Source organism: Grus americana, chromosome 8 (genome assembly GCF_028858705.1).
Source record: "Grus americana isolate bGruAme1 chromosome 8, bGruAme1.mat, whole genome shotgun sequence".
In the NCBI taxonomy this organism is placed as follows: Eukaryota; Metazoa; Chordata; class Aves; order Gruiformes; family Gruidae; genus Grus; species Grus americana.
The window spans coordinates 19,614,274-19,626,372 of NC_072859.1; the positions used below are offsets into that span (position 1 = coordinate 19,614,274).

Here is a 12,099-nt window from a genome sequence, read left to right on the forward strand (position 1 = left end):
AAATTCATAATTGCATTAAAAATAATTAAAATTTAATAAATGTGGTAGTGATTGATACTGATTATATTTTCATACTTTAATTCATTATTGATTGAATTCTATATCAAATTTCCTATTATTTTTGTGGAACATATGTTAAGCAGATTTTTCAATAATTTTGCAGGTCATCCCCTCTACCTTTTTTAAAAATACCATGTCTTCTTGGTGATATTGTAAGAGTCATTAATAGTCAAGAGAGTAAACTGATGCTGAAGGTCTTATACAATTCTTTTAAAATTACTGTGTGAAATTTATCCTGGCATGTGCATTTAAAAGTACTTCAGGTTAAAGATTTACCTCCATTAGTTTTCCTAGTGTATCAAAAAATAACTCTTGATGGTCATGGTATGAAATGATATCATCCCACTTTTTCTGAAATATTGGCCAGAAAAATTAGCTAAATTCTTCTCTGTGTGGTTTGTTCCAGGGTTTTTTCATACTAATACAAAATAATGATTGTTTTCAGTTTGTCTTTAGCAGTCACAGAAGCCTTGGAAATAGTAACGACTGATTCCTTTTTAAACACCTCCACACTACTGGCGAGCGAAACTTTTTAACTTACTTTGCAGCCAGCATGCTCAGATAATAGAGGGGAAGTATTCACAAAAGCAGTGTTATACAAATTGCCTCTTAGTTCCAGAGGAGTCTCACTTGTTCTGATTTCATAACTTGCAGCTGAAAATACAAATAATAGAAGATACTGTCCTGTGTGTTAGCTATCATTCAAACTTTTGACCTCTTTCAAAATACTTTCAAACTACTACTTACTTAATATCAGTTTCATTGGTTCAGCTACTGGGAAAAATAAATGCAGCATGGCGGATAGATCTGCAAAAAACTTATTTTATTACCTGAGTGCTTGAATGATTAAATTTCTCACATCACAGCACTGAAATTAATAGATGATGGCAGTCATCATGAACCCACACTGAAGTGTCTCAGTATTTCTGACTTCCTTGAATTTGGCCTTACACTAAGTGAAGTAAAATTCTTATTTCTTGTCCAAATTTGATGTGTCTTTCTACTCTTTCCTTACATTCACAGAGTATATGTGTCTCCTCCGTGAATAGCAAAATCTACAACGTAGTGAAAGTGAGCCTTCCATCAAAACTGGAAGAAGCTCTTTAAAAACTTACTGGCTAATTCAATTTAAAATCTTTGCAAGAGCAGAGCAAGAATAAAGCTCTGGAAGCACTGCACAGAATTCCCACTGGTGTCAGTGAGACTAAACTCCATTACAGATCCTGTGTTGTGTGATGTGTATCACACTGAATTACTAGAATAGCACATTTAAGCCATTTATAATTAACAAAAATTTGATTAATGATGAAGAATGAGAAATGTTAAGTCTTCAGCTTCTGCTACAAAGCACAGACAAAAACTGAACTGGCACTTGTACCCGTGCTTCCAGATGCAACAGAATACTGTTGATAAAGGTTGGGAGCTCACTTAAAATGCACACAGAAAATGTATTCATTTTGCAATTTCAGCTTGGGCAGGAGGCAGGATAGCAAGCCAAAAACTGCCCTGAGAGACTGTTAGGACAGATGGAGCCTGAAGTCATGGGCTAAATGAACTCAATAGACATTTTGTGGACATTTTGGGGACATTTTACAAGAGCGGTCCATAGACTAAAGGAATGATATCAACGTATTATATCAAAGGATGAGAAGGGGGATGGTGGTTAATGAGGATGGATTGGATTGTATGGGACCTGAGCATGATGGTATGGAATAAGGTGTGGTTAATGTCCTGGTTTCAGCTGAGATAGAGTTAATTTTCTTCATAGTAGCTAGTATGGGGCTATGTTTTGGATTTGTGCTGAAAACAGCGTTGATAATATAGAGATGCTTTTGTTATTGTTGGGCAGTACTCACACAGAGCCAAGGCCTTTTCTGCTTCTCACACTGCCCCACCCGTGAGTAGCTGGGGGTGCACAAGAAGCTGGGAGGGGACACAGCCGCGACAGCTGACCCCAACTGACCAAAGGGATATTCCATACCATCTGATGTCATGCTCAGCTTATAAGGGGCTTGAGGAAGAGAAAGGATGGCAGAGGGCAGCGGCATTTGGAGTGATGGCGTTTGTCTTCCCAAGTAACTGTCCTGCATGATGGAGCCCTGCTGTCCTGGAGATGGCTGAACACCTGCCTGCCGATGGGAAGCAGTGAATGAATTCCTTGTTTTGCTTTGCTTGCACGTGCAGCTTTTGCTTTACCTATTAAACTGCCTTTATCTCACCCTATGAGTGTCTCACTTCCACTCTTCCGATTCTCTCCCCCATCCCGCTGCAGGGGATTGAGCGAGTGGCTGCATGGTGCTTAGCTGCCGACTAGCATAAAACCACGACAGCCTTCATCAAGGTAATTTCCTGAGGCAGTCCATCACAAAATGACCATATCATGTGCTATTCTGGCATCAAGATCAATAATTTTACATGGTAGAAACACATCAGGCTTGGGTCCCATTGGAACTGCAGATATTATGAAGGAGCCTCCTGCAGCTGTTCTCTGGAAACCTCCTCTTCCGATCTGAATATCATTTTTAATAGCTGAGGGTCTTGATGGGTTCATCTTGATTTTACCTAAAGCATTAAAAAATGCTGATTAATCTTAACTATATGCATACACTTGTAGTATGCAGGTGACCTGGACTTCACCTCATTTATATGGTTTTAAATCTGAAAAATCTATTAACCTCAATGAAGTACAATAATTTCTACTGCAATAGCTATTTCTTTACAGTTGCAAGAGTGCTAATTACAAAGAAAGCTAATATGAAATTGAAATAACTATTACTTGATATAAAATAATTACAGGAGAGTTTAATTTACTAAAACTTCAACAGGTCTTAATTTAAAATCACTGATTATAGTACTCTAGTTAATAAACCTAGAGGTATTCTTTTCACAGGCAAAACACAAATCCTGTCTATCTGAATTACACAGATACTGCTCTATTACAGCTGTTTACAGTCCACTTTAAATATTCTTCTGGAGAATACTGACTTTTCAGGTTTTGAAAAGCATTCAAAACTAAATACCTCTTAGCTGGGATGTTGTTGCTCTAATGTCTGCTCTTAGTATTTATGAAGGGACTCGATGTATACAGGTACTGGAACAAAGAGCTGCATCATTTTCTCTGCGTTACTTTGCTGTACTGTTTTCTGCATGGCCTGGTATAGGCATGACACGACTCTGTGGCATTGCAGTTTGTGGCACAATTGTTCCGTTAGCTTGGGTGTGAACTTGCAGGCTGTATCTGCCATTCTCAGGAAACGTAAACAAGTACTTGGAATACAACCCATCATTCTTAACAATGTCAGAACCTAGATATAAAAATGACATAAATTAGCATCAAACAAAAATGGTTGTATTTATTTATGCTTTCTAGACTCATTTATCTAGAATATAAGAATAACAGGAAAATTATTCCCTGATATGCAATCTGTGCAGCTCCTCTAGTTTTGATGGTATGTTAAAACTGTTAAAGATGACTACAGTCTGAAGTGAAGATGCCTTTTTGTACTATGTTTTAACTGAAGGAAATGCTAATTTCTTAGCAAAATCATCTGTTATTTCATTATAAAGCTCAAGAATAGATTACTTTCAAAATCTATACAGTTTTTAATTACTTCCCATGTGCTTCTGTGGTCACACATGCAATTCTGCAGATTGGATATTTCTCAGTTCTGGTTATGCTCATTACAGAATTCAGCCACCTACAATGATAAACAAATAGACGATAATCAAAAGTAAGCAACAGAAGAGTAACAAAAAATAGGGATGGAAATATATCTTCACTGCTGATTTATATAGTTGAGACATCAGCTGATGGTAAACTCCATCTTACATTAATAACAGTATGCATTACAGTTGATTTACTTACATAAAAGTTGAAATAAATGTTACATTTCAAAAAGGAGGATATAGCAAATTTTATAACAATATATTTCATTGAAAGAAATTTGTTCTTATGTTTGTACTTACAGATGATAAACTTTGCATACACATTATTGACGATTCTGCAATTTGATTTCTTTCAGGAATAAATGCACATCCTTCCTTAAAAAGCCATGTTAGCCTAATAATGACACAATTACCTTCAGTGCAGGAATACTTTTCACAGATTCCAGTAAGATTAAAGGAACACCTAAGGATAAAACAGAATACATTTCCACTTAAAAACCCTATCTGAATATAGTGCTGATATTAATGGTGCTTGGAGTGTAGCCTGCACTCTGCCCACGTAAAACAGTTATCCTTGTAAAAAGATATGAATATACATTGCAAAATGACACAAAGAATAAGAATTTATTTGTTTACTTCTCCATTACTTCAGTCTATTGCCTGAGTAAAAATATTACACAGTTACAGATTTAAAGTTTACAATGGCAGAAGTAGTCTCATTAATTCAGTAGATACCACTTCCAAATGCTGCTGTACCCTGGAAAATGCCTGTTAAATGGCTTCCTGGTTTACCAGATGTACAGGCACTTGGGCAGTGAGTTGCAGGTCAAATAAATAAAACTGTAATAAAACTTTGTTTCTCAAGGTCCATTGGCCATATGGACAGAGAGGAAGAGCATATAGTGAGCCAGGCACTTCTGCAGTGGTGAGAGCATGGGGTGAAGTTGTGCAGAGGTAGCAAAGATGAAAAAAAAAAAAGAGTTTGAAGCAAGAGAAACCAAGAAGCTTAATAGGAAAAACCCAAAGTTGCAGTATACTCAGAGAAGGGAGAGGTGAGGAGGAAAAGCTTAGATAGAAAAACACCGTGAGCAGGGAGGAAGGAATATTTCTGTACAAGCACCATTTCCTCTCCGGTGGTGGAGCATGGAAATGATTACGTCTCCAGTGTCAGTTCAGAAGAAATTAATGCCCACGAACACTGCCAAACCACATGATCTCTTCATAAAGTAGGACAGATACTTAATGAGGGATAAAGTAAGGACTAAAAGAAAAAGAGATACCTCAAAAGTTTATAGAAAAAGACCAGTCAAGTTTCTAAAGTGTGCCACAAAGGGCTTGTTGAAGGAGAAAAATGCTGAATTACCTTGTAACTTCAATCTGATTCTGCCCAGTTGCATAGAAATGTTTGTCATACTCATCAAACACCCCCATCAAAGGCAGGCCCACTCACGAACAAAGGCTCTGCCTGCAGGGAGAACAGAAGGGCAAATAAATGGTAACTGTAGTCAGCCATTATACCACTGTACGCAGAATTAGCCAGCAAAATTATATGGTGGACTTTCTGAACAGCAACTTTCCAGCAACACTTGACCTTAGGCAGTTCTAACATCAAGTAGTTCACTTTTGCGGCTAAGTGTGACTAACTTTAAACAACACCATTCAAAGATCTTAGCTTTTATGTCTTTTAAAATTGACTTCTTTTACCCTTATGTGTTTGAACTTGAATTCCATCTCTAGAAATTTATGATAAAACAGCGATGCTTTTTAATATATCCTTACGTGAGAGTAAACCACGCATCAAAATGTAATTTAGTATTTGATATCATAAGTGGAACTAACTTCAACAAACCAATGCTTCGTTTTCCACTAGACACACTACTAAGGGATTAGGAACAAAAGGCTACCTTTATCCATTTAACACAGGTTTTGCACAGCAGTACATGCTACCGAGATGTGTGGGAAGCATATAGGAAAGGGTTGAACAACATATGCTCCGTATTCTTCAGTCTTCTGTTGTAGACAACTTGACAGCAAACCAGAAAAGTAAAATGGTTCAGGGAATTTACCCTGTGAGCCTTAGATGTCTATCAAATAATCGCTTATTAGGAAGTTAGGTGTGAAATTGATATATTTTCCCATTTTTCCACCTGCTTCATGTTGTAGGGTGTACAGGCCATCACCATGTTTCCAAGAAGGAGCTGCTGCTATGTATATAGAGAACAGCAGGCGTCCGAAAGAGGGAGGAAGAGGAGCGAGTGAGTTGCCATTTGCAAATCAGAGGGTTTGCTATTAAGCATTTATCTCTGCTTCAGATAGACTGGAAGGCAAACCTCAGACATGTCTCTGTTATCCTTCACTTAGTCTCTGATAGCTACAAGTGAAAAGTGGCACGTAGAGAAGCAAGGCTAACTAACCAACTCTTATGAACTAGTCCTTACTTCTTTTTCTGCTTCTGTAGCAACAAGCTGTCTTTGTTCTCCTTGGATTTCTTACCAGATCTTCCCTAATGTCTTTGAAACTCTACCTAGACAAGTATTACTGCTGTCTTCAGCACAATTACCATCCAGGAATTATTAGAGAGGTGATGGGTTATGAAGCTGGCTCTGCCCCAGGAGCAGCCCACAGCTGAGCAGTGATCCCCAGCTCCCTCCTGGCTTCTGAGCACGGGATGAGTCAGGGCCTTTCTGGCCCATCTCTCTCCTGAATAGCCATCCTCAGCCAAGTGCTGCCAAAATCCCAAGAGCCGGAGCTAACCAGAGCCCCATGTGGGGTCGGCCTCTGCAAAGGCATGGCCAGGCTGTGCTAACAGTGGGCAAGTGAGGTCAGCCCTCCTGCCATGGGAAGTCTGGAGTTTTTAGCCATAGGGACTGCTGCTCCCACAAAGTGCCCAGGACTGGGGAACCCACAGGCTACTGGGGCTTAAGCAGAGGTTGGTAAATTGAAGAGCATCTTCTGTGAGCAGCACTGTGAACAACCAGCTGGGGATGGGATCCCTGCTGTTACACGGGGAGAATGGCTTGACATTTGTTATGTATCCACCCAGGCTTCCGCTCACAGTTCCAGCTGGCCACATTAAGCACTTCCAAGGAACTTCCCGGTTTCCTGTAGGTATTGTTTGTATCCCACTAACCGCAGCCTAGCTGTCTGCTCCACCCATGCACAAAAGGGTCTCTGCCTCTGCTCCCTGCAAGAGAGAATTTCCAGGGCTACTTGTTAATGGGCTGTCATTTTATGATAAGAGAGAGAATTTGGCCAGATGAAGAATCAAACCTTCCAAAAGTCTGTCTAGAATTAAAGCTATTATGTTTGAGTGTGCCACTTTCTCTTGGAAAAGAATTTCTATTAGCTAAACTAGATTATACAAATTAAGCTACCTTAATCTCGAAAGTACAATGTGCTTTCAGTTGTTTCTACCCTTTTGCTTGGAACTTCACTCCTTAATGTGTCCTCTTGCTCTGTCTTCCAAGCAAATGGATTTAAGGACTGCTTAGTAAATGAGAAATAAATTAAAGCTATTTTTGCCTCCTTTGAAGATCTAAAAAGTCCACTGCAAACAGCTGAGATGTCTGACTGAGCTGGAAGTGACTAACATGGAAATGAGGAGCAGCACCAGTACAGTTGGGTTTATGGTGAGCAATTAGCACTGGGAACTCTGATCCAGGCAGGTCAATACATGTAATAAGGAAGGTTCTGCATGACTGTAGCTGCTATAACCTGCGTCTGGGGTAAGATGTTTCCAAACGTCCTTGGCCAAAACCTCAGAAGACTAACAGTGGCCCCGCTGCCCCCGTGCACTGTAGACTTTCCTGTCTACGTGCTTGAGAAGCTGGCACGCCACAACACGGAGTGGGAGATACTGAGAAACAGGCTGAGGAAGTAACAAAACCCACCATACCTATGGAAAGAAATGTTGTCATCTCCATCTCTGCCAGATATCTATTTCTGTGTAAGGCAGTGAGTGTCTAAGGCTTGCTGGGAGAAAGAAATTCTGGTCAGTATTACACCATGTGATGCATAACAGGATGGGGAAGGAACAGTGTATAAACAGGGTCGCAGCAAATCTGCTGCTTTTGTGAAACTCGTGTGATAGCAGGCTATTGCCAAAATTAAACAATGAACAAAGAAAGGCATTAGAATCTTGAATTTCTGAGACAAAAATTAAAAGTTCAGTTATACCCTTAGAGCAAATAAAGTCATGAGCCGTGACAAACACACAGCAGAGTTCCCGTGGTATCTAAAGAAGCCTCTCTACAGCACACCTCTTTTAGTTAAGGCTTGTAATTATGTCATCGTGGAACTGTGTGTCATATTTCCTTTAATTATTTTCCACTCTGGATTGTGCCACAGTCATTAAAATGTAGTTTTGATGAAAATGTAGTTTTGATGGAAACTTGTAATTCATCCTTTGTTTATGAGGTACAGAGTGCAATGCTAATTATCATGCTAATTAGCCAGCACCGATGGAGATTGGTTGCTTTATTATATAAGCAATCACCACATTTTTAGATAATTGCAACAATTTATTGCTTTCTTTTAAAAATAAGTCAATCATATAGCAAGTTCTGGGAAGCTAAAATTCAGAATTCTTTCTGAGCTGACTATGAGATACCAAAGCTGGAGCTCATAAACTGCAGTGCTGGAGCAAAGGTCTGACAGAGATGGTTAATTCATAATTCAAGGCTATGGGTCCTATGGAGAGCAAAACATTTGGCCTTTTGCACGTGCAAAGACAAACTCTCCCTTGTAATTCAGGTACAAACAGGCACTCACTCTAGAATGGCTAATGGAGTGATTTCATCTCTACTAGAATTAAAAAGGTTGAAATTTAGCCTTTGATTTTTATTACCATGCACACATGGCCAGATAATATTCTCCAAAGAATGTATAAAGGGAAGAACTGTTCTGACTTCTGAAATGCCATTGCCAGCAAAAGAAGAAAATACAAACACACTAGCATGTTTACAAATGACACCAAAGGATATCTTTTATATTGATTTTAATTATTTCTCCCAATACCAAGGTTATTTTTAAAATCTAAGTTGCTAACACTGACATTTACTTAGCATATTAAAAAGTAACATTTCTATCAGTATGATTTTTTCTAAACAAAACTTATGTGCAAATTATAAATATGATCATGTGTGTCTATGTACATATCTAGATGTACACATGTATCTGTCCATATGATCATATTTATATCACCTGATCATTGTTTTGCACACTTCATGATCTGAAAGTGATCTTCCCCTACATCTATTGAGATGTCTCAGATATTCTATCAGGTGCTACCTCAAGTGTCATCACTGCTTTCTCATGTGATGTGATCCAAGAGTAATTGGTGTGTTTTTCACCAGAACATGTTTATTTAAAAACACACAGCTTTTCTACAATGTTTGACAATGTGTGGCCAAAAAAGCTTCATATACAGTCAGGTTACGTGAATGCTTATTGTTTAACCTCAGAAAAAATATATTAATGGAAACACCTAGAAAGAAACCAAAGAGAGGATCCAAAGCTCCCCAGGGCTCTCCAAGTTTCTTGTCCTTCTTCTTGCTCTGAAAACAACCTCCTGGATATGCACGAACAGCACCCCGTCAAGTTACCGGGCGGTAACGGACCCAGCACTTCTTGAAGCACCACAGAACCGCATGAACCTCCCTCTTTCGGGAAAGGGGGCCATGCTGCTTCTCCAGACCCCCGGAGATCACAGGCCCACGCTGCTCTGCAAAGGCCAGAGCGACCCCGCACAGCTGCCTCAGGTGCCTCCGTCTTACCGCACCCCATCAGCGGGGGGCGGCGGGCTGCTTCCGGGGAGCGTCTGCACCCGCTGCGCCGCGGGCCGGGGCGGGGCGGGTCCCGGCTCCTGGGACAAGGCTGGCTGCCTCCACAGGACCAGGCCGCGGCAACGGCTGGTTGCCCCGGCAACGGCTCCCGGCGGGCAGCGGCGGCGGCGGCGGTGAGGGGACGCCGGGGGGCGGGGGCGCTGCCCCGCGGGAGGGGGTATTGAGGGGGGGCGCTGCTCCGCGGGAGGGGGTGCTGAGGGGGTGCTGCCCTGTGGGAGGGGGTATTGAGGGGGGGCGCTGCCCCGCGGGAGGGGGTGCTGAGGGGGTGCTGCCCTGTGGGAGGGAGTATTGAGGGGGGGGCGCTGCCCCGCGGAACCCCTCAGGGGCTGGAACCGCAGGCAGCCGGGTGCAGGGGCGTTTGGCGAGGGGAGAGGGCCGGGAGTGAGGGCCGCTGATGGGTGAGCTGCGCTCCTGCTCCTCATCCTCTGCGCCGGGGAGCGCTGAAGTGGGAAATTGCAGCTGCGGGCTTTACTCCGTCCTTCCTGTGTATTCAGTTTTCTGCTGTTGAGGGATTTGATTTCTGTGCGCCGAATGTGTGAATTCAGTGCTGCTTAAGTGATTACAGGTTAGGAATATGTGTGCAAGATTTCAGTTGCATTAAATCTGTGTTAAATCTCTGATGAGACTGGGGTTTACTTGGTCTGGTACACTATATTTTCTAGTGGGAACAGCCTGGGATGCCGGTAATGTTTCCGTTACTGATTCACAGAACACCAATGTATGTTAGCATATACTTTTTTGTTATACAGCCTTAAAACAAAATGTTGTCGGCATCGCTGTCATCCTCATCTTTACCTGTACATAACTGTACTGCTCCTTTATTGGACTGTGATCATGCTACTGAGGTAAGTTCATTCTGTTCCTGTTAAGCTTGATTTTTTTTTTTTCATTCTATTTACTTTGTTAATAAGATTCAAACCAGATATTTCAAAACATACTTCCTAGCTACAGCTGGGAAGTAGGTGATATTTCCAAAAGTAGGTAAGTGAGAGTGCTGGACATAAAAATGGTATACTGAAACTGTGGAAAAATCCTTATTTGTTCTTTTCTTCTTACATAGATGGGCTAGGGTAAATGAAACACGATGTTTAATCTTCCAAGATGCTGTTCTCACTGGAAGTAATTAAATTCAGGAACCTAGTTTTGGTTTTATAACCAAGAAAAAGCCATAGAGATCTGCACTGTGTTACACAGATTGAGGTCTGTCAGGAAATGTGAGCCTGTAATAAAACAAGACACAAAAAATAATATATATATATGTATATATAAAAATTAAAAAAGTCAGACATTTGAAGTGTAGTTATTTGCCTTATGGCAACAATTGGAAGCAGAGCAATCTACATTCTGATTCTGTGAGGGAGTGATTTTTTTAGTTGTCAACTTCCCAAAATCTGTTACTCATTCTCTCAGTTATGCTAAGGAGATACGGATGTAAGAATATAATCTCTTAGTCTGACAAATCCTTTTGATGGAGATGCACCTGGCACAGGCTGAAAGCAGGAGAAATGGGTCCTGGTGGGTAGAGATGGCAAGACAATCCACATCTGAAAAATAATGAGTAGTCAGTGGAGCACAGAGCAGAGTAAACAGATAACTGTCCTTCGCAAAGGCATCGATCATGCTGGAGTACAACGGCAGAGGCAGGAGAGAGGTGTTTGGAGAAGGTGTGAGGGTGATGGCAGGTTCCTGGAAGCAGGGGAACGGGATGCATTTAGGTAGTAGGCACTGATACTGGGCTCTGGACTTGCTGTGACACTGGCAGCATGATGTTCCTGTGCAGCCCTGCCTGCTGAGGAGCTTTTCCAAACTGGGAAAAGAGAAAAGCCATTGCTGCCTGGAAATTAGAGGAACTCTGCTGTGAAACGTAGTGTCGGTGTCTGAGCAGAACTTGGCCTCCACCTTCACTGGAGGTAAACTGTTCATCTTTGCCTTGTAGATTAGGTGTGTTCTGGGAGTGATCAGTTTGAGGGTGCATCCTGCGATATCACAGGCTTTTACCCTTGTTGGAAGTCATAAATCAGAGATTTCTTTGATCTTTAAAATTTCTACTAAATGATTCTCCTGAGGATCTGACTTGTTTTATGTTGATATCCTTGAATTAGCAAGAACATTACATAATTATGATGCTATTTCAGGGAAAAATGTATGTGCCACCTGGAGAAGCAGGAAAACTCTGTTCACTGATTCAACCATATAAGAAGGATTATCACAGAGCTACAAAAGCCATCCATGATGGAAAATATTTTACCGATCTAAGCAAAGAATCTGACAGTTTAGAATACCAAGTAAGAAAATATGTAAGGCATAAACATAGAACCAATGCAAGTGTACGTTTCTTATGCGAATCTTAAACTAACGTAGTTTTATTATCTTCTTTAACAGGCGTATTGGGAAGGGTTTTTTGTTATGTCCTGTACACTGAGAAAGTTCCTGCAAAGTTGGAAGCAATTTAGTGGGCTATGTATGTTAAAACGGGGGGGATCACAATGAATTCCTGTTTAACAGTAGTGTTCTGTGGAACTCACACAGA

General features: G+C 40.9%; 1 protein-coding gene across 10 annotated transcripts in view; it reads left to right on the plus strand.

Moving 5' to 3' along the window:
- ODF2L (outer dense fiber of sperm tails 2 like) overlaps positions 1-12,099 on the plus strand; it is a 59,611-nt gene that overhangs the window by 28,334 nt on the left and 19,178 nt on the right. For 3 of the 10 annotated variants that reach the window (XM_054833861.1, XM_054833860.1, XM_054833866.1), the window contains 3 exons: positions 5,890-9,679; positions 10,319-10,414; positions 11,705-11,854. In XM_054833861.1, coding sequence (XP_054689836.1) covers positions 10,331-10,414; positions 11,705-11,854 — 234 coding nt within the window. In that variant the 5' untranslated portion in view covers positions 5,890-9,679; positions 10,319-10,330. Of the gene's footprint in view, positions 1-1,909; positions 2,206-5,889; positions 9,680-9,951; positions 10,135-10,318; positions 10,415-11,704; positions 11,855-12,099 lie in introns of those variants that run through there. The other 7 variants (XM_054833863.1, XM_054833864.1, XM_054833862.1 and 4 more) reach the window with 7 other exon arrangements.